The sequence below is a fragment of the Aphelocoma coerulescens genome, chromosome 8 (assembly GCF_041296385.1).
Source record: "Aphelocoma coerulescens isolate FSJ_1873_10779 chromosome 8, UR_Acoe_1.0, whole genome shotgun sequence".
Lineage (NCBI taxonomy): Eukaryota > Metazoa > Chordata > Aves > Passeriformes > Corvidae > Aphelocoma > Aphelocoma coerulescens.
Genome location: NC_091022.1, coordinates 11735986 through 11761078, shown reverse-complemented (window position 1 = coordinate 11761078; position 25093 = coordinate 11735986). Strand labels below are relative to the sequence as shown.

The 25093-nt window shown below is 39.0% G+C and overlaps 1 protein-coding gene across 3 annotated transcripts in view; it reads left to right on the top strand.

Annotated features, from left to right (window-relative positions):
• Window positions 1–25093, top strand: part of GPSM2 (G protein signaling modulator 2) — a 28432-nt gene that overhangs the window by 132 nt on the left and 3207 nt on the right. The window contains exons 1-12 of one of the 3 annotated variants that reach the window (XM_069022462.1): window positions 226–368; window positions 10452–10753; window positions 16671–16892; window positions 17965–18100; window positions 18564–18706; window positions 19184–19307; window positions 19568–19683; window positions 20691–20846; window positions 21628–21736; window positions 22156–22285; window positions 22601–22668; window positions 24605–24781. In XM_069022462.1, the coding sequence (XP_068878563.1) occupies window positions 10692–10753; window positions 16671–16892; window positions 17965–18100; window positions 18564–18706; window positions 19184–19307; window positions 19568–19683; window positions 20691–20846; window positions 21628–21736; window positions 22156–22285; window positions 22601–22668; window positions 24605–24781 (1443 nt within the window). In that variant the 5' untranslated portion in view covers window positions 226–368; window positions 10452–10691. Of the gene's footprint in view, window positions 1–225; window positions 369–10451; window positions 10754–16670; window positions 16893–17964; window positions 18101–18563; window positions 18707–19183; window positions 19308–19567; window positions 19684–20690; window positions 20847–21627; window positions 21737–22155; window positions 22286–22600; window positions 22669–24604; window positions 24782–25093 lie in introns of those variants that run through there. The other 2 variants (XM_069022461.1, XM_069022463.1) reach the window with 2 other exon arrangements.

Sequence of the window (25093 nt, the reverse complement as noted above, 5' to 3'; positions counted from 1 at the left end):
CTCCGAACGCGGCCCCGGCAGCTGCTGCGGGCCCCGAACGGCCCGGTGTTTTGGCGATTAAAGTCGCGGTGCGGCCCGCTGTGGGCAGTGCTGTGCGAACCCGGTGTGTGCCGGCAGCCGCCGAGCGCCCTTGGCGAACAAAGGCAGGAGGTACCCGTGCCCGGCGCGGGCGGGCTGTGTGCCACAGATCGCCCTGGTGTCTCTGAAGGGAGCCCGTACCAGCAGGGCTCTGCATCGGGCGGCTTTGGGCACCTGTGTTGTGCTTAACGAGATGAATGAATCGAGAATAAAAGCATAAGGGCGGGAATGAAACAAGCTGTTAAAAGAACCGGAACCGAAGGATCTGCAAGCATAACGCGAGGAGTGAGGTATACAGGGAGCAAGCTCTAAACTCTTGTTCAAGAGTTTGGCTTAAGCATTGTGTTGTGGCATATCTAAACTCGGATTATACCAGACCTAGTCTCATTTATCTACTAGACTGTGTAGGTTTTGCTAGTGTAGTTGCTGCCCTTCTATTGCTTCGTCACTTTTTCAATAGAGAAGCATAGCAAATCAGAAATTGTTCTCTATCCCTGTATTGACCTGATTGCCAAGACACGAATTTTACCACATCTTGAAAGTTGTGGCCTTTCTTCTGCTTTAGAAGCTTTTTCAGCCTAATGTGCTGTTCCTGTTAGATTCTAGCCAGGGCTCATGTATCCTGGGTTGCCATGGAGAGCTGTGCAACCATCTCAGAATTTGGAAGAATGTGCTGAGTCTTGCATCTCAAAAAGTTAAGAGATTCTAGTCCTTGCTTAAATTTTGTCTGGAAACTTTATACCTCTTGTTTAAGTGAGAATTTTATTAGACCTGAAAATGCTAGCAGAAAAGTCCTCCTCATGATATAGTCCTTCTGAATTCATTGCTTATATATCTTTAATGTGTGTTAAAACTAATTTGTGGGCTTGTGCAAGTGTGCCTTCTTACTAGTTTAATTAATGGTTAGCAAGTCTTTTGGACTGTGGTTATGCATTCTTCTTCAATAGGAAGGACTTTGTACTTCTGTTACTTCCGTATAAAGGTGGGACAAAAATTACCTGAAACCTAAGCTTCATTGAACTAGAAGAAACTTGTGTGGGTCTTCTAAAGTTGCTTTATTTAGCATGCTGTTGTTTAAATGCTCTTGTAACTCTTTCAAGCATCTTAAAACTACTTAGGATTGTACATTCCTGCTACTCTTGCTGCAGAATTCCTTCACAAATTGATGGTTCAAAGGTCAGACTAAGTTTTGAAGAGCTTTTTCCTAAAAAAAAAAGCTATTTGTCCATAGTTTTAACTACTGAATATAAGGGGAGTTCAATAGTTAAAACTATGGACAAATAGCATTTTTTTAGAGTTTATAATTTTTTCATTTCTCTTCATCTTCTACTTTTGAAATTTAATAGCTAAGATATTTGCGCTTTTTGTCCTCCAGGTTTGTTGTAGCCTTTGTGTGATCAATTTCACTTTCCACAACTTAGTCTGTCCTGCCCATATCTGTAATTAAGCTCCTGGTTTCATTAGCTTTTAAGGTTAATGTCTTAATGAAATTGGTTTTGTTTGAGGAGTGAGTGTTCATCTTAAGACCTTCTGAGGGATCAGCCTGTTATTGTTATCACTGCTCCTGCAAATAAAAGCAAAGAGATACACCAGGTGCTGGGAAAAACCCTAAACTTTTCTTTAGCCCTTTAGTAGCAAGTCAGCTATACAAGTGATAATATCCATGAAAGGTAAAAAAGGTATTATTTTGTGGAAGACCACAATATTAGGAATGCAATATACAGGAAAAGCAGAAATGGAAGGACTGGTAAGAGATGGTCTGAAACACATATAGTGTTGAACAGATGATTAATGTCAGGTTGCCTCTTGGGACTCACATTTGGCAGTGTTTGGGGAATATGGTTCTTGTTCATATAATAAAACTTGTATTATGAACCTTTTACTAACAGGAAGGAAAGCTTTCATTCACCTGGGTTACAGGGAGCATAAACCACATGTGGTTTATAGAGAAGGCTCTCAAAATCTATTTTATTTCTTAGTTATTTCTGCTTGCTACACTATTTTTCCTCCCGTTGCCGTGTTAGTATACTCTTAGGAATTTTGCTCCTTGCATGTAGCACTTTGGAGCCTGGAGCTTATCTAGTGGTTGTTGGTTTGTTAGAGAACAGGATGTGCTAATGTGACCAATTCTATCGGTGTAGTAATGCATGTACATAGTGGCTAAACTGGCAGTGGGGGCAAAATGGACTGCAGTCCAGTCAGTAGTCATCACACTGGTGGAAGAACTGCGTTGAGTAGATTCTGAATAGATTTGCAGCTGCATCTCAAGTGTTGGAATGAATATGCAAAGCAATTTACAATTTGGCACTTCAACAAAAACTGTTTTCCTTAAATTTCCATAGGTGATGTGCTATCAATACACTGTACCTGTCTGTAAGAAGTAAACAGTACAAAAAAACCAACACGTAGTCTTCTCACTATAGTGCGTGTTCATCCAGCACCACAACTTTTACAGGTTGTAGCTATAGACTCGTTAGAGAGGGTGTTAATGCCTGCTGTTAGTACTTGGTAACTGAGGGGCACAGGATGCATCAAGCAGTGCCGCTGGCATTAACCTGTCATGGATCGTTGCAGTTGAGTAGCAGAGGTTCTGTGAGAGCTACACCTGCTCCCTGCAAGATAAAACCTTGCTGGAGTGGTAAGGAGCTTGTTATGCTGAGTATCTGATTTGTCTCTGAATGAGCACCACCGTACCAACTAGGAATTTTGAAACAGCAGCTGTATTGCTTTATTTAAATTGCTACTGTGTCTTACTGCCAGTGATTCTAAAGATTATTAATATTTTTAAATTTAATTATAGAATCTTATGGTAACTTCTTCAATTTCCTTTTAAGATGCTTGTACAATGTTTGTCTTCTTTCTTTTACATACCAGTATCTCTTTTGAAGAGATTTTATAGGCCAAGCAGGAGCGAAGCTAGGTGGAATGTTTTATTGGAGAGATTTGTGATCAACTTGCTCTATCAGCTTATGTGCAAATAGCCAACCTTTTGTGCTGAACCCTTCCTATGTGGAGTTCTTTCACACTGGATAACATGCTCCAGTTCCCAAACTGAAGGTAGTCAAGTGTCTCGTTGCCTGGGAGAGGCCTCGTATATGTTAATTTGCATGATGGGATTGTCCCGAAGGAGCAGGGTTCAAATTTACCTTCAGAACTTGGTAACTAAACTAATTTTGTGGGAAGATGATTTCAACTTACACTATGAATAAAAGGATCACAAGTTACTGCTGTGTTGTGAACTGTCATTGCAGTCTATTGTGGCATTTGTACACTTAAAGTGCTTGAATGCAAATCTCGTCCCCAGTTGCAGGAGATGTTGGAAAGAAGGCAGCACAATATTTTTTTTCAGTCTGTGAATGACAATTTGTAAATAAACTTGGATCTGGTTCTGATTAAAAAAGAAAAAAGGATAAGGAGTCCTAATACCTTGATGTATCTAGTATGTGGAAGAATTCTGAGCTATTTTGACTATGATATTTTTCTGCTCTGTTCTTGTATCTGAAATCTTAATCTTGCTGCATAGAGAATGTTTTCAGTTGCCTGATTAGTTTTATGATGCAGATATTAGTTATATTTTGCTGGCACTTCATGTTCTCCTTTCTTATTTTATTGTAGTGTGGGATTCCCCTAGTTCAGGATTTAAATAGATGGCTTACTATTAACTATCTGCAGGAGTGTCTGTATAATAAAAATACTTGTGGTTTCTTGTGTTAGCTACACTGGGTTCTTTAACCTGCACACTGGACAGTAATTATGTAAATCAACTAGCAAGCTGTTCTCCAGTTAAATACTGATTCTCTTAGAAAAAGAAGGGAAAAAGGAATAAGCAGGATATACAGTTTGAAAGGCTTGGCATGTTGCAGACCTTCAGCATTACTTAAAGCCCCAAACACTCAATTCAGCTAGGTACTCCACAAACAGAGGAAAAATCCTCCTCCTAATCTACAGAATATGTGGAAAGTACATACTGGAAATGCCAGAGGGCAGGTGGAAATGCTCCTGGACTTCCGTTTGCCTTTAACAGAGTGCTGTATGAGCCAGGCCATCCAGTCAGCTATGCCAGAGGTGGGAGTGCAGGGGCAACCAAGAGCAGTTAACCTGTGAAATGAAGGAGATGAACCTTCTTTTACCTGTTTAGAACCTACCATGAGCAGGGTCTGTTGTTTAGGGAACCAGTGAAATAAAGAAAACCCCAAGCAAAGAAACTTTGTACAAATTGACTGATAAATTGAATATCTCTTTTACCATGTCTGTCATAATGCAGGGCCATATTAGCAGTTAGGTAATAGATGTTGGACTCTGCTCTGGAGCTGTGTTCCTCTAGTGTCAAGTCCATGATTTCATTTCTAGTTGTGGATGTGTTGGGAACCTCAGTTCATTGTGAACAAAATTTGTCTCAGAAATGCTTGATGGCTGTCATTGTTGTGGAGTGTTTGTTTTTTTTAATTACTCATCTCAAGATTTAAAATGATCTCATTGCTAGGATATTTTTAAAGTTTTAAAAAAAATACAAATAGAGTTTCATAAACCAGTATGATTGATATATTGTAAAGTAGTTTTGGGTTTTATACAATATTTTCCCTACCTTGTTTCATATAGTTATTAATATTTTCAATAAAATTAGTTTGCAGTCCTACTTGGGACTTTTCTGGGCATACTTGTGCTCCTTTGTCACTAGGGGGTTTCTCTTCCTGCAGTCATATTGATTACTAAATTAGAGTAAATTGATGAGGAAACTCAAATAATTGGGCAGAAACCCTTTTCTTTCATTTGAGTTTATGTACAGTGCTAGACAGAAATTAGGGAGAGGAATGAAGAAAACAATCAGATTACTCAGGCGTTTGTGACAGATAATGATAGTATTTGTGTAATTAATAATTTAGCAATTATTTTAATTTTTTTGAATAGAGTTGTCATGAGTATCTTAACCTCTATTATTGGTATTTTTCTGGTCTTTTATAACCTTTTGTGCTTCTGTTGATTATCTGGAAAGACTGCTTGTTACTGTCATTAGGTCTTGGATATTAACTGGCTAAAAAGGGAGATGGAATAATTTCAAGAGATAAGGGAGTCAAGTTTCCCTCCCTCACTGTAGTAATTCTTTTCTTTTGATTCACAAAAGGTAGTTAGCTCTGCATCTGTCAGTTCTGGTTACAAAATGCCTGTCTAGACTTATGCTCTCAGTTACAATTTGGTGATTCTCTTTCTTGCAAGGAAATGATGGTTTCCTATATAAAAGATAGCTCTGTGCATGTCATTTGGGCAAATGAGAGAAAACCTCATATTCCAACTCTATTAGAATGTTGTAAGTGAAATTCCAGGTTTGTGGAGCAGTGTGCTGATAGGATTACAAGTCTGCTGAAAGAACATCACCTGTGGGCCAAAGCCAGTGCAGTACTCACCCCTTCCAGCTGTTCCAGGGTTGTCTGCAATATTCAGCAATGCATCTTAGATTCATGTGGGACCATATTTATAAGTCAGCATGGTAAATATAGTTGGGGTGGAGGAGGAAGCATGTGAACCAAGAGCATGAGATAGTGGTTTAATTTATTTGCAGCTTGTGTGATGAGCCTATGGCATAGGATGTTTAGGTGGGGTCTTTGCCGTGCTCTGTAGTGGTACAGGCTCTGCAGCATGAGCTCTATCACTCACACCTGGGAGGAGCAGCTCAGGGAGCTGTTTATGAAGTTCAGCTTTCCTCTTCTGTGCGTTGATGTGTGATGTGAGCTGCACTTGGATTGTATGCTGCAAAGTGGCTTGCATGCTGCTAAGCCAGTCTTTTAAAAGAATCCCTGTGGTTCATTCTGGGGTTTTCTGCTCAGCACAGAAATCCATCAGGAGACAAAGGCAGTATTTCAGGGCAGGTATTGCTCCACATCATCATGATCCTAAATAAAACCTCAAATTCACCTCATCAGTGAAGGTGGTTTCTATGTGCTCTCAGCTAATCAGATGTTGAACAGCTGTCAAAAGTGGTGCAGAGAGGAGTTTAAAATTAATCTGCCAAGAGTAACTGGTCTTAGCACAATGTTTCTTATATTTGCACGATCCACTCTCATGACTAGTCACTTGTACTGTGCTCAAGGCTTGGACAAATTAACTTTTCCGCAGCATGGCACACATTTACTTAAAGGTTCAGTCACAGGGGAATATGTATTACTGCAGAAATGCTAATGATGATGCTGTTTACCATGTAAATACAGTATTAAACTCTATGTGAAGTTTTAAGGGGTTTTTTGGTGGTTCATTTTAGGCTTATTCATTAATTCAGGTAAATTTAGAAAATATCCTTGGAACAGCATTGAAAACTAAAATAGAGAATGCTGTGAGTGTTACTTGTGCTATTTGTATTTATATGCTTTTTTGCATTCTGAAGGACTGAAGCCAAGCTGATCTCTATTTTGGTGATGGAACTGTTGGTATATTTTTGTTGTTGTGCCGTCTGTTTCTTCATTCACAGGGTATGCAAAGCTCTGTTTTGTTTTCAGATGATCCAGTTCAAGCTTCTTTTCATCTTTCTTTTTTCTTTTTTTTTCTCCTACCCATGCATAGCATCTTTCTGAAAGGAAATTTGAACTTTGTTCACCATTGGGAAATTTGTCTTAATCTTTAAACAACAAGTCTCTGTCACTAGTTTTGCTCAGGAAATGCAATTTGTGCAGTTGATGCCTCTATCTGTACTTTCCTCTAATAGCTTTTGATTCTCTCAGTCAGTGATGACTTCATTTGGCAGATACTCCTTTCCCACAGATTTGTGAGAAATAGCAGATGGGGAGAGAAGGCATGACTTGATCATCTCCTTTAGGGAAAGGCAGAAGGAACGGAACTGTTTGATATTGCACCAGCCCCCAAGTGACCGGTCAGGGTCTGTCAGCTGCCCAGCCATGTGACTATATAAGCCAAGCAATACTTTTGATCTCACAAACTCGAAGAAAGAAGGTGTGGGTTGAGGGAAGGAGCAAATGAAGCTGCTTAAAATATATCGTTTTGAGGTGATGAAGGAGAAAAAAAAATCTTCTCCAACTGTATTGTGACTATTAGTTCTGTGTACTGCAAATAAATCGCAGTATTGGCTTTCTGTTGCTTGCTGATGAATTTTCACCTGTGCAGAAATAGTGTTTTCTGTCAAAGGTTAAAATGAAAGGATCTATTGTAGACATTCAGTGTATTTAAGAATTGCAAACTGATTAAACTCATTGTCTACCACTGAGATAAAATTTATAGTATGTAATCATATAATTGCAAATCAAAATTGTAATAAAATGGAAAATGCCTTAAAACATGAAACACCTGTCTGGAAGTTGTGATGACTAGGACTATTAGCTTGCACACAGGCTTTTGGGAAAGAAGTAGCAACTATTGTTTTATCACTGTCAGGAACTTGAAACATACTGATTAGTATTAAAGATGGGGGAGCCTTGGTTTCTTCCAGAATTTCTCTTGAGAGTGAGCCTCGTTCCAGTCTTGGCATTTGTATCACTGATTCAGTGCAGGGATGTTAATGGAAGGTTGAGATGTACTTTCATCATGCAGACTCCATCTGTATTCATATAGCTTCTATGTAAATCTGTGATTTAATAGAAAAAAGAATGAAAAGTGACTTTCTGACAGCAGTAAGTACATTTTTTTAGATCGAGCATTGAATTGACGCAAATTTACCATTTTATTGATGGTTTAATTGAAGATCCTTTAGCTGTTTATAGCCAGGGTGAGTAATCCCTAAATATGGCTCACCATTTTCTCCTGAAAATGATTTTATCTGTGGTGGGCTGTGGGGTGGCTGCCACAGTTGATTGCCCAACCTCTGCCTTGCTTCATTTGATTTGGGGGTGGCGATGCTGCTGTTCGTTTTTGTTTCAGTATCAAACAACTGTGTAATTAGTGACACCAGGTTAATTTTCCACTTCTGAAAGGGACCCAATCTTTTCTTTGCAGACTTTTTGCTGCTACTTTGAAATTACAAAAAGCCCTAGAAATTCCTGTATTTAGTAAAATTGTGCATGTAAAAGTTGTGTATACAACTTCAGTTTTCTATTTATGCTTTCCTGAAAGGCAGCTCTTTAATGGGGATAGAGATTTTGTATTGCTCTGAGGTGTGGAGAGAATAAATTTAAAGCAGCTGGATTGTATTAATACAGCTTTTTTTCCTAGTAAGCCCCAAGTGACTTTTTCAAGCTACATAAAATTTTAATTAAAAACTCAAGTTTAGGAGAACACCTGTTTCACTGTTAGTTATGCTGACAGTGAAGAACTTCTCCTGAGGCCTCTTAATTCCTTAGGCTTTTCTGCTGGAGCCCTGTGTCCCCTGTGCCAATTCCATGCTGATCACCGTCTCAGTCAGGGCTTGGTTACACAGAGATGCTCTCAGTAGTTGGAGTGCAGCAGCTGAAAGAGCAAGGCTGAGTTTGCTGTACTCCAGACCTCCCAAGGCCAGTTTACACCTGAGAGATGCTGTCTGTGCAAGTGCTAGACTTCCACCCCCTGAACTTTGTATTCCCCACTCTAATTAATATGATTTAGGTTTGGTTACTGATTACACGTTGGTATGGCTGAAGGTGTAATTGACATCCTAATGACTTATGCGTGAAGAAGCGAGGTATGAAGAGCAGACCCAGTAATTTTGGTTGGATCTGTGATGATGATGTGTTGGCCAATGTGGGTGTGTCCGTATCACCCTCCCAAGACTAGGAATGTGCTGTATGGCCAGTAAGGAGGGAAGAAAGCAGGAGTAGTGGTTCCAGCTCTTGGGAGATGGTGGCATCCATCAGAGGATGAGGACAGAAGTGTAGCTCAGGTATAGTGAAACTATAAACAGCTGATGTGAAATGTACTGCTAAAAATAAGTGATATTTAAACAAATGCAGATCTTCTGATGTACTTTTAAGTATAACTGGGTTTTTTTATTAAAGTTGGCTTTTTATTTTTAAAAAAAGCTTTTAAAATTATTCAGTTAATTACCATTACCATATAAATATACAAACAGATTACCACAGTCATCATTTCATGATCTGTGGAGGTTGCCAAAGTACACACTTTTTAGTTTGTCGTGTGTCCCTCTGTGGAAGAGAACTTCCAAATCCCTTGGATTTGCTGAGCAGCAGGAATGCTCATGAGGGGGGAGGAGTGCTGTAGACTGGGTGGCTTAGGGCCATCTTGCCTGTAAGAGTTACCTGATGTGAGGTTGGACAAACTTACACAGAGTGAATACCTGGAACACGGCCTGCCCAGTGTGTGGGTTGCAGTGGCATTGTAACCTGTGGGTGTCACACTTCATAATTGCAAAAATACACCCACGCCCACTTGTTGATGCCAAATAATTCTAGTGATGAGCATGGAAGGGCAAAATAGTTGTTTAATTGGAAGAATGTAGATAGTCTGTTTGAGGGCTGCTGTCAAGGTAGAGTATGATAAGAAGCATGAACCTTCACAGCTGGGACTTGATAAAACTAATGAGAGGAAAAGGCATGGCCTTTATTGACAATTAAATAGAGAGGTTTACTTACTCTTCTTGTGACAGCTCTGAATCTGAGCTCTGTTCCTGTCATTTTGACACCTCTGCAGTCTCTTGATGAAATATGCATTTGTGAATTACACAACCGTGTTTACTTGCAAAGGACGGTAATAGTACTGAGGCATAAATATGTCACTGTCTCTACTAAAAATATGTTTAAAAGTGGGTAAACTTTTGATTACAGGGTTTCTTTTCTGTTAATCTTTTCCCAGCCAGCCTAAACATGTCTAATATTTCCATGCTGGCTTCTGCAATTTCTTTGAAGCATAGTTTGGAGTTCACATCACAGTGCTGCAGAGTTTTTGAATAGGAAGCCAGTGTCACACTCCTCGCCCTTCAAATTCCCATACCTCCCCCCTTTTCTTTTGGGAGCAGGGAGGAGAAAAGTGAATGTAGATCTTAAACTCCTTCTAGCTGCTGTGCTTGCAGTATTCCAGGTGGGACAATCTCCAGATGGGATTGTGCCAACCATTTCTGACTGCTGTGGGCCTTTAGCTGATGATCAGTGTTTCAGCAGCAGTGTTTACATGTAAAGCACTTTGGGATCTGTTCTGTATTATGCCTTTCATCCTTTAAGGTTTTTGCCTGTTAGTTCATGAAGCCAAAGAATACTAACAAGGGTAAATACTTCAAAGTCTCCAAGAGAAGAGAGTGTTGGTTTTTGTTAAACCTCTTCAGCTTTCTCACTTGCATACAGGAATTGCCATGTCTGTGTAGAAGGCTTTGGCTCTGCCTTCAAGTTCTTGATTGACATTTCCTGCTTGGTAGGAGCAGTGTTATGCTTTTACATCAGCTGCAAATGCTGATGCGTTATTAACTGACTATGAGACTTCAAGGCAAGCATCTTGTGTTCCCTTTGCAGAAATGCGGCTGAATGGAGCTTAAAGGGCCACAGATGAAAGAACACGAACATTTCTGAGATGTCTGGCAGTGACCTCCTTACCTCAGTAACAAAGAAGAGTTTTTCTACAGGAGCTTAGGATATCTTTACTCCAGCTTCTTAATATACTAACTGGAATGGTGCTCTGACAACAATTCTCCATAATAAAGTACTTACCCTACTACAGAACAGTATTACTTTCTCTACTGATAATGTAACTCAATGGCGGAAAATAATGTTTTGATAAGCATGCCTGAGGATCGTTCCTTTCACGTACGATACAGGTAAGACTCTGGTAATTTTGCTGTAAATTAGTAAGTGCTCTTAATAATAGAAAGCTAAACAAGTTTCAACAAATAGTTTGGTATCTCTGCTAGTAGTGTTATTGAAACTGAAAATTAAACCCATTTTTTTCTTGATTTTTGAATGATGAAAATTCACTTTTGCTATGTAGCAGATTATATTAGTCTGATTACATGATTGTGTAGTACTGGAACTTGCATGGTAGCGGAATACTACATTATTGTCTGTATTTCTCTGTACTTGGGTTAGAATTATAAGAAGTATGATGCCTGCAGGGTAATACTTGCTCCCTCTTTTAGCTGTTGGGCTGCCTATGCAAATTGCTGAGTTTTGTCTGCTGAAGTTCTCTGTACTTGTCCCATTATTGTTTCGATGAATAATGAGGTGTTTTCCTTGCTTAAGAGGTTTGATTGATAGATGAAAACTGCCTTGGTGCCTTGGACTCAAAAATACTGTTCTTGCAAGTGAAGAGGATATGGGATTTCCCTTCTGAGAGCTTTTAGCATTTTTCTTCTGAATCCCCTTTACAGACGTGGAACAACGTGTTAGCATTGCAGACTTGCTCTAATGGAGCTGAACTACAGAAGCATTGTGTAGTGCATGGTGTTTGGAAGGGCAAATCTTGCAGCTCATTCAATAGGAAGGGACACTGGAAGACTGAAATGATTGTTTAAAAATAAATAAAAAATGTGGTTCTTGTGTGCTCCCCCACCCCTACCCTGGCCATCCTTTCTTTGGACACCTTTTCATCGCTAGCTAACAGCAATAAGGCACTACCTATATTTGTAAGACAGCACATGCTATGGTTTAAAATTAATCCTTTCAACATTCTGACAATGTTAGATTGATGTTTGATTGGTCTTCTCTTCCATTTCATAGAAGACAAGTACTTTGCTTCATGTCATACAAGTCCAGTGTCCTGGTTAGCAGTGCAACCAGCTGGAGAAGCTTTTTCATGCTCAGTAAGGAGAAAAATTAGCAAATAAGCTGTGATTTACTGTTTTCTTTCTTTATGTTGCTAAAATCTTCATCCTGTGGCTTTGACCCTAAGTGTGTAAGCATGATAGTTCTGTGCTGAGTGTTTCCTGAAGGGACCCGCTTCCCAGCATTCCTCTTCCACATTTACCCACGCTGGTGCTGATGCTCTTGGTCCTCCCCAGACAATTACAGAAGGTCCTTGCTCACTCTTTAATAAAAGCAGGAGCTGTTCAGGGTACTATTATAGAAGGAAATGGGTGAAAAATGTGTCATGGCCAATTGTCTGGTTTAAACTGACAAGCTAAAAAAATCTTTAAAGAAATTGGCAAGCACAGTCAGGGTACAATGTCTTACTGCTTTATGCTGTATTTCAGTACAGGTTTGAATGAGAGCGATTAAAAATATCAACAATAACAATATTCATGACCTTATTAAACTTTCCTGCAAGAGCTGTAATCTGATTCACATTTTAAAAGCATGGTGGCAAAATACTTTTAATTAAAAAAAATATTAAACTTTTTTAAGACTTAGAGAAACTGCAGAGTAATTCAGTATATTGAACTGGAATTTTATGATGATTTTGATAGCTATAATTTGGAAATATTTTATTTGGTTGGAGTATAAAATTTAGTGCAGGAAAAAAAAAGGTCATAAATTACTGGGGAGGGAGTTACCAGTTTTAAAAAAAAATTGATTTGTGGGTATTATCCCAGGCTTGTTTGGCTCTGACTACTCATTCCTTCCTTCTGGCATTGCATTAGAACTGATTTTAAAGAAGTTGGAGCCCACTCCTAAGGAAAAGCTTTACTGTGGGTCTGTTCCTGACTGTACATTTCTTTCTCCCCACAGCAGTTGATCAGTATCACTTTAGCAGCTATAAAAATTTTTATGCTGGTGGAAGGAGACTATTTTTTCTTCTTTTATTGTTTAGTGACTGAAAACAAAATGCTAATATTACTTGATCTGTATGAATAAATGATCTGTAATGTGAATATTTATAGAACTTGCTTCTTTTGGCCTGCTAAATTCATACACCAAAACCTTGTAACTGCTTTTATCTTGACTGGAGCAAAAGAACCCAGAATTCAGGTGTGTGGTTTCTTTTGGTTTGATTTGTTTGTTTCTAACCTCACCATCAAGCATAGTTTGATGGAACCAGTGCTGCAGTGGAGGTGTGGTGGAGCTGCTTGCAGTGGTTGCTGTGGAGGCTTCTCTTCTGCTCATGTGGAGAAGCCAAGGGTAAGAACAGGAGTCAGGAATGTGAGCTTTATTACAGGATGCTGTGGCATTAGTAATGCTCTGCATCTGAACTAAAGAGATGTAATTACAATAACAACGTAAATTGTTTTGTCTCTAGGTGTGTTATTTGTACTGTGTTTCATGGCAAATTGATGACAGCTGTGTTCCCTCTCAAAAGCAAAATGTCCTCTTAGCTGGAATTGAACTGAGTAAAACTAAATTGTGTTCAGAGATCGTCTTATTGCCTTCATTCTTACCAGTTTTCTTGTCCTTATTGTAAGATGAGAACAGCTGAAGGGAGGGAGGCAGAAACAAGGACGTGATATACTTAGGATTTATATTCTTAGAAATAATAAAGATTTAAAATAGAAAGTGAAAAAGGTCAGAGAAGAACAAGGGGGGGAAAAAAAAAGAGGAAAAGATAAAAAAAAACGGGGAGCTATGCAAGAGTAAAAGCTTCAAGGGACAGATAAGGATGAGGTAGTTTTACAAATGAGAAATTATTCAGGAGATGCCAGCCTTTCAGAGAACAGGTCCAGGCATCTATACACAGCATAAGAAAATGAAGCCCTGTGTGAGCAGTTCCAAGTAATATCTGAGAACTTTATCCTGTTCAGCAGGAACAGAATCTCATTAGAAGTGCACAGATGAATGGGGCTTGTTCTCTTCTCCTCTGTGCAGATACATTGAATCTCTTGTTTGGCCGTTGGGTGTTGAGTAAATAATTCAATTCAGCCCTGGGAACAGAGAAAGTAATGTCATATTCTCCTTGTAACTATTTAATGACTTCCTAAAACATTGATTAACCTGGCCCTGTGTAGTCTGCCAAAGTGCTGTTTAACCATTAGTAGTGACAGATGGAGAACACCTACATAAATCTCAAAGAACCCCAACAAAACAAAACAAAAGTGTTAATTTGCATAAGAGCCCTTTAAGTAGCAGAGGGGAGGAAAAAACAAAACAAACCAAAACCAAACCTCTTCTGAATCCAGTTTTGGTACTTGATGGTAAAACCTAGGAAACATTTAAAATAACTGAGTGATTTCATAGCTCTTATATAACCTGAATAAAATATTAATATTGAGTGCAGTCAACTGTGGAAATAAATATTTAATTTTCTCTGTTCTATTTTTGTATAGCTTATTTAGATTTTGAAATGGTAGGTCAGAAAGAATGGATCCAGATGGAATAAAGCTTTAATTTGCTGTACAGATTCTAGCAACCTGTTAATACAACCTCTCTAGAGCTGTGCTCAAGAGAAGTGTTAATTTTTGCATTTTTTTTTACTCAGACAATTATTAATGTTCATTTTCATTTCCTTCCTGTAATTCTGTTGAATTGAAACACTGTAATAACAGCTGATTTTCATCAGTCTAAGCCTTTTGCTTCTTAGTTGTGTTCTGTATGAAAGACCCCACATCTTTCATTTTTATAAGCTACAATAAACCTAGGGTTGCAAAGTAAATGATTATGTTTCAAGTTCCCTGATGAAATGGTAATGCTGCCTTGGCATTTGGCATTTTTTGGTGTAGTGTGAAATGAGATGAATGCAGTCTCTCAGGGGAGTTACCAGACTGTAGCATGCTCTGGTATTGGCCTTGTACCTTTTTTAACTTTGCCTTTTCTTCACTGATTATGTGGCTGATGTATCACAGTTAAAAACATATTTTTTTTTAATTTAATGGAATAAATTCACTTATGGAAGCAGAGTGCAGTGTAACATTTTGACTGTTACGTCACACACACATTTTGCTGAAAGTTCTGTTCTTTTTAGCCATTCAAGCTAAAAATCCAAAGTGTGTGGCTCTGTAATAGTCCAAATCTGTGTACTGAGAAGCACTATATTTTCTAGCTGTCACTCTAATTGGACATGCCACTTAACATGAGGTGCCCGGAGAGAACCTCTTTGGATAGGATTAAGATTACCCAATGAAGTGTTTTAAGTCTTAAACCTTCAGTTGCTGATGGTGTAATCATTTCTGCCTTGTACTTAATTGTACTTAATCATTTCTGCCTTTTTCTGTCTTGCGTTCAACACATGCACAATGTAATGAGACCCAAGTGGTGTGTTGTAGCAAATAGGAATGCTTTAACTTCTCTGAGAAGAATTTCCAAACCTAAAAATACTGCATGTGTTATGGATATCCAACCTGAGAAGTTGGGCTTGGCAAGAACTTCATGCTGGAGTTATCTTTTGCTGTCAGCATCTTTACCAACTACCAAACAGACAGTGCTTTTGCTTGCAGAAGTTAACCATGTCGGTCCTCTTGCTGTGCTTTAGTTGTGGCATGTCGAAGAACAGCAGGTATGGTAGTAGTTTGTGTTTTGTATCGTACTTGTTATCCCAGTTCTAGTTCTTTCGGAAGTCATTAGGTTTTTTAAAAATATTTTTTTCCTGTTCAGATTTGAGTAGAATTTTGTATAATCAATTTTTTTTCTAGTTTAGAAAAATAAAGAAATGTAAATATTGCAGATATATTAAAAACTTCATCACTATGTCCAGTCAAAACATGTGGTCTGGTGTTTCCATTAAAATAACTTTTGCAAAAGGCAGCATTTGATTGTCCACCTTTTGGCAATATTAGCACATGCTTTTTCAACAATTACAGAATGTTTCTTACTGAGTTTTCATTTTGAAAAAAATCTTTAAAAAAACGGAATGCTGACATTTTTGTAAGCTTTTTAAAATGCGTGTATCTTGAAAAAGCTGGAGAACCATATTGCTTCAAGATTGAGACCTGGAGCTGCCGTCTTTCTCATCTTCCACTTCCCTGCTTCCCTCGCATCTTAAAACTGGAAAGTAGGAAATGTTTCGATAAAATTTTTAACACTTACTGAAATGTTACATTTTGTACTCCTGAACTCACAGGGGCAAAAATGCATGTGAATGGTTTTTGGCACTGTAGTTTTCTATCAGCTTTTGTTCATGCTCAAAATGTAATATTCTACAAGCTAATTTCTGACTGCAGTATTTCATACCTGTATACTTACACAATTGTTAATAATAGTAAAAAATATTCCAGTGGGTTCTGGAATGATGGTGCATCAGTGCAGTAACTTGAACTGACATACATTTTGTCTTAAATTGAACCTAGATATTTTTTTCTTACACTGAGAATTTTCATAGCAGTGCCAGTATAAGAAATGAAGTGCCAAGGAGTATTGAATTACATAGGAAGCAACTTGGGGGAAATTACTCTTTGATACACAGAATATTCTAATTTAGGTCTTTACCTGTGAATCATTTTGCAGGTTACTATGGTATCACCCTAAAAATTTAAGTGCTTCCATCTGTCATAATCAGTATTTGTCAGTAAGAGCTTGATTTCTAGGTAACTTCTGAAATTATTTAGATGGTGAAAACTGTTTTTGAACCCTGTAGGTGCTACATATGGACAAAGAAGTGTTTGGTTTCCTCTCAGAGACTGAAAAAGAAAATAAGAAATTGTAGCTGCCTGTTTAAATATTATTTTGCTCACCACCATCCAAGTTGTAATTTCCATGTCAGGCTTAGTTTCTGTAATACTAAAAAGCAAAGCTCATTGGTTGTACTGTGGTGCTGACTCCCTGTCCTAAAGAAAGAGAGGTCCCCTGAGTAAAATAATGCCCTGTTCAGAGCTCAGGTGCTGGACAGAGTGTGGCATTTGGAGTGACTGTTTGCCTTTTGCTTCCTTGGTGCAGGATGGAGGCTTCCTGCCTGGAGCTGGCTCTGGAAGGCGAGCGCCTGTGCAAGGCAGGAGATTGCCGTGCTGGAGTGTCTTTCTTTGAAGCAGCTGTTCAGGTTGGAACTGAAGATTTACGAACCCTGAGTGCTATTTACAGCCAGCTGGGCAATGCCTATTTCTACCTGCATGAATATGCAAAGGCTTTGGAATACCATCACCATGATTTAACTCTTGCAAGGTAATTGTTCTCCATGTCATCCATTCTGGTAGATACGAGCAGCTGACTGTTCATTTTCCTGCCAAACCCTGCAGTTAATACTGGCCAGTGAGTCAACGTGGTGGTGGCAGAGGGCTGGGGGGCCTGGCAGGTCAGGTCGCCTGGCTGCCCTCTAACCTGGCAGCTAATGCTTGGTCTAGCACCATAATCCTAGAACTGATTGAGGCCTCACCAGGTTTCTGGATAATTAAGTGGCTGCTTTAAATCCACCCTTTCTTTACCCTTCCATGTTTCTAAAACTTAGTGTTACTAATTCTCCAGATTGTTAAGCTGCTCTCTTGTTTACTAGACAGAACTCCTTAATGTTTATCTGTGTAAAACTCATAATGTAATACTGTGAAATTAAAACCCCATCCATTTCATATGCTATTCATGTATCTGACTTTTACTGATTTGTATAGATCCAATAAAAGACACAGGCATATAATGTACTTAACTGCAATTTATGCATAAATCTGTTCTTCCCCCTGCCTAAACGTGTTCTACTGCTGTGATGTTGTGGGCATTTGTTTTGTTGTGCTGTCCCCCAGCTATGACAGTCTGAGTGGTTCAGTGGCAGTCTCTTGCCTTAGTCTCATTTAGAATATAGAAATGAAGTTGTGCCTTGAGCTACAGAGGAGACTGTAACTCTTAAACCTTACAGTAAAGTATTTCGTTAAGTAAAAGGAGATAGTCAAGTAAAATGCAAATGCAGTTAAACTTCTCCTTCTAATGCTTTCTACATCATCTTTAAGAATTTTCTCTCTATTCTCTTCCTAAAAGATGTGAATAAAAAAAAGAAATGTTTAGCAGATGAGCCAATACCATGAATACCAGCAGCTGGCCAAACAGCACCAACAGAATGAGATGTCTGTATCCACAGATTGAACAATGTTTATGCATGCTGTTCAGATATAAAATGAACTGAACACATATACATTTACATGGTTGTAGTCTCTTTCCATAAATTCATGTAATTCTCTACCATACATTGACCAGCTGCTTTGTTTAAATCATACACTGTTTTCTGGGTACTTAATTTCTGCAATTTTAGGACAATTGGAGATCTACTGGGAGAAGCTAAAGCTAGTGGGAATTTGGGCAACACCTTAAAGGTACTTGGGAATTTTGAAGAAGCTATTGTTTGCTGTCAAAGACATCTGGATATTTCCAGAGAGCTTAATGATAAGGTAAGAATTGTACAGGAATCTGGATGTAAAGTGCTAACACACATGCCTGAACCCTGTTGTACTTGTAAGGAGTTGTGCACCTTTCAGAGGGAAATAGTGAATACTCTATTATTTCTTCTAGGCAGTAAGAATCTGTTAGTTGAAATACAGTTGTTTGTACCTGGAAGACTATAGATCCAGGTTAAATATTATCCTATTTTGTGGTGGGTTTGTTTGTTTTTAATTTAATTTTTAATGGTAATTGACCTCAGGAATGTATCTTGCTCTTCAGACAGAAGTAATATGCAAAACAATTGGATTGAGGGATATGACTGGGTAGGTGATAACATGTTCAGAATGGGCAGAGTGTGTGTTGACAAGTAATTAAGGAACTTTTTTCCTATCTCTGGATTGTACAAATAGTTGCTATGACAGAAGTCTTTGAAGCATGAAATTTTAATGCCTTCTTTAACTTCTGATTCAGGTTGGAGAAGCAAGAGCACTGTATAATCTGGGAAATGTATATCATTCTAAAGGGAAAAATGTAGCTAATGCTGGGACTCATGATCCAGGGGAACTTCCAGATGATGTGAAAAATGCTTTACAAAGAGCTGCAAATTATTATGAGTAAGTAGTAGCTTTAAATGTTGGGGGCTGGGAGGATATGATCATGTAGCTCATTAGAATATGGGAGATTTGCAGAGCCCTGAGATAAACTGTGGAATGCTTCTTTGCAGAACTGAGGTACCTGTCAAGTTGGTCTTTCCAACAGGAGAGTGCACTGGTTTTTTTTTTTTGCCCTCACATGTAGTTAAAACCAGCAGAATTCTTCAAACCAGGCTGAGACAACTTGTTACACCTGTGTGTGTAACTAGAGGGGAGCACACTGGCTTGAGTAAGAATGCAGTGGAGTTTGGTATCTGAGAGGAAATATTTCCTACTCAGATTCATAGTTCTATGAAGGCCATTAAAACAGGCCACAGTAGAATACTTCTACCTTTTCCTTTATATAAGAATTTTTAAAATTATTATTTAAATGACTGTGAGAAAAAACCCAAACCTTTTAAAAGTTGCTATTCTCCTCCTCACTTTCCCCCAAAACAGGGAAAACCTGACAATAGTAACAGAGCTGGGTGACAGAGCAGCACAAGGGCGTGCCTTTGGAAATCTGGGAAACACACACTATCTTCTGGGCAACTTCAGGAGTGCAGTTTTAGCCCATGAACAGGTACAACAATGTGCTAGTAGTGAATTCTCTTCTAGCAGAATATCAGGTTGCTTCTGACCTTTAGTACATGTACTGTGTTGGATCTTTTTGCAAGCTTTTTAATGAAGGTTTTAAATCTTAATGGCACAACTTCAAGTTTTGCTGTTCTTATCAAGCATTGTTGACCTAAAGAATGCACTTTTTTCATGCATTTCTGCATGCAAATGTATGTTACAAAGTATAAAGTGGAGTAAATAATGCAGTTATTTCACATTTTTAAGCGTCTCCTAATTGCAAAGGAATTTGGTGATAGATCAGCAGAAAGAAGAGCATACAGCAACCTTGGAAATGCCTACATATTCCTGGGGGAATTTGAAACTGCTGCTGAATACTACAGGTGAGTGACTGCTGATAAACACAATTTATACCTCTTGCACAGTTTACTTCTGTTGTGCCTGGTACTGTAGCTTACTGTGGAACAGCCATCTCTTCAATATACACTTCAGAAAAAACTCTGTTTGTTTAGCTAAGAAATTTTTCCTTTGTTGTTTAACTATTCTGGCTCTTTTAAGGGAGGGGCAACATTAATGCTTTTTATTTTTTTAACTCTTGTTACTTTAAATAGATTCTTTGCAGTACTGTAGACAGACATCTTCCCACTGCTAGGCATTTATTCCCTTTATTCTAGAAGCAGGCATTACTGTCTCAGCTCTTAGTGAGTTCTGGAATGATGTGAGTAGCTCTCCTACCCTGAGATGGGTGGCTGCCTCAGGTGTACTCAGCAGCTGAGAGAGGTGGTGCACAGCAACATAAATTTACATCTTTAGTCTGTATTTTCAAGCCAGACTTCTTGATTTCTGCACCACTAAGCAGTTGCTGCTGTACTTGGGAAAGTAAAAGCTTGGCAAAGATACAATATAGGTGTTATCAGCATCTTACCGGGTTTTCAGAGCACACCTGTTCTTAGGGAGAAAAGCCTCAGTACTGAGCATAGAGATCCCTCTTAGCACTCCAATTCTTCTTGCCCAGCTGGGCTGGGCTGGCTTGGTGGATATAGGCCTGTCCTGCCATGCTGATGGGGAAGTAGGTATTGTAACACTGGTATTAAATGGTACATCCTGCCAAGGAAACTCCTACAAATTATTAATGAAGCAATAAATTAAAAGATGCTATTTGAGGTATCAGGCTGCTCCCTAATAAAGTAGGTGGAAGTAGGTTGCAGTGGAGGGGAGTGGAAGACTTTGTAAGTCTGAAAGTGTAAGAGTTTATAAGATAGATAAATTAGGCCACCAGGCTGGCAAATTATCGGCTAATCAATTACTAAATTGTGTAGCTGATTTTTGGGTGTGCACTTCGAAACCTTCTCCTTGCAGTGGTTTCTGAGGTGAGTGACCTCTCTTCCAGGAGGACGCTGCAGCTGGCGCGGCAGCTGAAGGACAGAGCTGTGGAAGCACAGGCCTGCTACAGCCTGGGGAACACCTATACTCTGCTCCAGGACTATGAGAAAGCAATTGATTATCATTTGAAACACCTTGTGATTGCTCAGGAACTACATGACAAGTAAGCCCTAAGAGATCGTTTAATGTATGTGTGACACTCCTGTTGCCTTCAACTCTACTGTCGTTGTTCCCTATGTGACAGCTGCGTTAATGTGAATTCCCTCAATGCTGGGCTTTGGTTTTCATATGGAAAACAAAAATTACTCATGATGGTATTCCAGCTAATGAGTCTGAGATGAAAGACAAATTGATGAATGACTGTTTCTACATCACCTCCTGTCAGCACGTCTGTGTAAATTAAGGAAAGGAAAAGCAGATCTTTCTTTCATGACTTCATTATAATAAATCACCTTACTGTCATAAGAATCTGTCTCCTACTTGTCCACAAGTTAATAATCAAGGAAGAGATGGGGGAAGGAGAATAACACAGCAGCAAGTAATGTTTATATTACAACCCTGATTTCTGAGGCCTTTTTCATAATATCAGGTGCAACCATAATTTTCTACAACATTTAAATGTACATCTTCCTAAGTCAATAAGAATAGGGAGGACTAATAAAGCATGCAAACGGAGGAAAAGCAAAGTAGGTTATACAATGTTCCATGGCTACAAAACTGATTTGTTTGCTGTGAGCTTAAAAATTAAAATTTTGATTAAATTTGTTTATTTATAACCAGATCACACTCCTTTAAATATAGTACTTAACGTGTTGGTGTTGGAATGGTCTTTAATGATTGCCTTCATTTCTTTTGGCCCAGCAAATTACTGTGGCAGTGCTGTGAAAACCTGACCTCTGGTGTTCAGCAGGTAGAGGTGTAACTGGAAATGTGTGTTGTTTCAGAATTGGGGAGGGAAGAGCCTGCTGGAGTTTAGGGAATGCATACACTGCTCTGGGAAATCACGACCAAGCCATCCATTTCGCAGAAAGGCACCTGGAGATTTCGAGAGAGGTATGATTTTCATACTCCCACTATGTTGGCTGTTGGTTTTTGCTCTCACTCATGAGGAGGTTTTACAGAGGTATGTCCATGCATCTGATTTTGAGCAAGAGAATGCATTTTGAATGATTTCAGAGACATTGATTCCACGTTGTTTCAGCCACCCTCTCACTGCAGTTAGCTCCTTAGTTCTAGTGTCACCACTCACACTGTTGTCATGGACTCTAAGTTAGTAACCTAGCAGAGATTATTTCAGGCTTTGTTATGTTACCTGTTAGTTGTTACTTCTTTAAAAAGATGTTCTCAGTCTTCAACCAGGAAAACTTTTTCAGCCTTTTCCTCTCAGAAATCTAGGGGACAAGGATTGTTCTATACTTACACATGTGAGTATTCATTAAGGTAACCTAACTGCTTATTTGATTTGCTTGAAGGTAGGAGACAGAACTGGAGAACTCACTGCCAGACTTAATCTCTCAGATCTTCAAATGGTTCTTGGATTAAGCTACAGCACGAACAACTCCATGATGGCAGAAAGCCACATGGTGGAAAACAGTTTGAATGGTATGTGCCTCTTTCTGCAGTACTTTCCCACCAGAGAACTTCAAAAAGAATCTCTTGTCTGAGTTCTTTATTGCCTATGGTTGAGTATGCAAATTTGCATACTCACCAGCTAAAAAAGGTTCTTGTGCTATTGGACCCCTTCAGCATCTCCTTTTCTGAAGGATTTATATTGAGAATCACAGATTAGTGCTTAGTTTCTTCATGTGTTCTAATTGTGTCTGTGTCTTGGACCTTGGACCTTAGATGAGTACAGCCACAGCTTTGCAAGTGACACCATAAATTTTAATAATGAAAAGATGAATTTGTCTCTTGAAGGTGGCAGACCAAGAGGACGCCGTTACAGTATGGAAAACATGGAACTTATGAAATTAACACCAGAAAAGGTTGGCACTTTGCTTTTCTGTTCTGCTGCTGAGATTGCAGCAAAACATTTCTGAGGGTGTGCTGATGTGCCATTTGCCTCTCCTTTTAATTTAGTTGATCTTAGGAGTTCCAAAACAGCAGGTCTAACAATACTGACAAATAATACTTTTGTCATTAGGTAACAGTCAGTGTGTGACAGATAATGGTTGTAGTGGCTTGTGGGAAGCTTGCTTTATTCCCTGCATGAATGAGAAAGAATGGGGTTCTGTAATCTGCACCAAAGGAATTCTTTCATCTCTTTATGGAAATGGTTTGAGGTTGCAGCATGGAAGTAATTCAGAGTAAAATTCCTAAGCTCTAGCTCAGCGCTTCTGAACACTTTTTCTTTGGTTACAGTCATTTTATAGGCACTTAAAATACATGTTGTGTTTTTCACTTCGAGATTGTAACCAACTTGCAAACCATCAGAAGGTTCAACATCCATCTTGAGTAAGGATGCTATTTCAGAAATGCTGCAGCTGAGTCACAGACAGGCAAAGCAACTTCCCCCCAAAGCTGAGAGAAATCTCTTGGAGATGGGAGTTCCTGGTTAAAATCCTTGTACCAGTCTATGAGAGATTTCCTTCAAATTCTGCCTTTCAGCAGTGGGCTGGCAGTTCTGCATAAATGACTCCAGTGGCAGACTGAATTTGGTATTTTTCCCTCCACACTGGGATATCTAATTCTAGTCTTTTCAGGTGAGGCAAAGCCTGTTAATCAAACAGGCAATAAAATCTCAAAGCGTGTGGACAGTCAGTGCAGCTGAAGTTGGCACCGGTGCTCAAAAGCCTCTTTGGGTACTGCTTTAGAAAGACTCCGTGTTTAGTCTAGGGCAAGGTGTCTGCAGGGAACCTTCTAAGCTTTTGGCCACTATCACCTGGTTTTTCTTACTCTCTGAATCTTTTTATCTGGGAGTACTTTTAAAATATCTATCCTCTAACAGTCTGTGCCCTAAATACACTAGAATGTGTCCTGTAGATTTTTGGCATTAATCTACTGTTGCATTCTAGTGCTTATGAAGGGTTTTCTTCAAGGTACTTGTTGAGTAGATTCTGCAACTTCCTTCCATAAATGTCTGGTGTGTAGAACATCCCCTGACCTGAGCATTGGGGTTTGATTGTACAGGATGGCATCTTCTCAAAATCCATATGCTGGTGTTCCGTAAAGCCATGGAAAGGGAAATCCAGTGGTAGTCAGTGTTACTGGAAGATTTGTGACTCTGTTCATGATTTCTGATGTTGAATCAGGAAAAAAAGGGTTTGCTTTTATTCAGTTACAAGAGTCTGTCAGTTGTGGATAATTCTATTTATTTTAGAGGAAGTTTTAGGAAAAATATGTCAGGTTTATAAAGCTATCCATTCTGTAGTTTAGTGAAAGGAAATGGTTAGTCCTGTTCATTCTTGTGCTGCCATTTGTCTCCCTCTTTTTTTCAATCTTTATTGGGAAGTTTGTGTACATCAGGGATGGCTGGTTGAGTAGCTGCATTTGTGTAAGGGTTTGTTTTGCTCTAACACTTTGTAATATAGAGTGGAGTTTTTTTCGTATTTTTCTTTCCAGTTTTGAAAATGCCAGGTGGGAAATGCCAGCTGTGCCTGCAGTTCAGCCCTTAAATTAACTGCTTTTCCTGCACTGCAGTCAGCAAGGACAATTTCAGTGTGTTTAATTAAAACCACTATTTGATCATGTTTTAATCCATCAGGTGTTTCACCACAGTTCAGTTTGCAGACTGACCAGTACCAGCACTAACCTGCTTCTGCTAACAGCAGCTCAGGAATTATAACCAAATCCGCATGGCTGCATGAACAAATTTAATGTAAAGCTGCCTCATTTTGGGAAGGAAAAGCAGCAGCAAGTAAGAGGTAAGAGTACTGGTAAATAAAATCAGAAGGCTTAATTTCCTGACTCTTGTTTTCTTAGGTTCCGAACTGGAATAGTGAGATTCTTGCTAAACAGAAACCACTGGTTGCCAAAACTTCAGCAAAACTTCATTTTGTAAATCGACTGAAAGGCAAGAAGTACAAAAATGGCACCACCTCCAAAGTTTTGCAGGATGCCAGTAATTCTATTGATCATCGAGTTCCAAACTCTCAGAGGGTAGGTGTGGTGAGCTGTGGAGATCATGGCCTTTACTAATCTTTGTGTGATTAGAATTGTGGAAAACATCTTCCTGCAGCTGTCCTGGTCAGTTTAACTTGATTTAAACTGTGGCTCTAAACTGATGCAGAATCTGCCACTCTACAGCTCTCTCAGGGATGGTGCCAGCTTTAAGATTTTCCTACTACTGAAACATTTTATTCCTGGTGGATGTTTTTAAGTTAGACCTCAGCTTGCACATAAATTTTATTTCTAAGTCTCTTCTAGACCACGCTTCTCCAAACTTAACAAAATCTCGTTTTCCTGATTCAG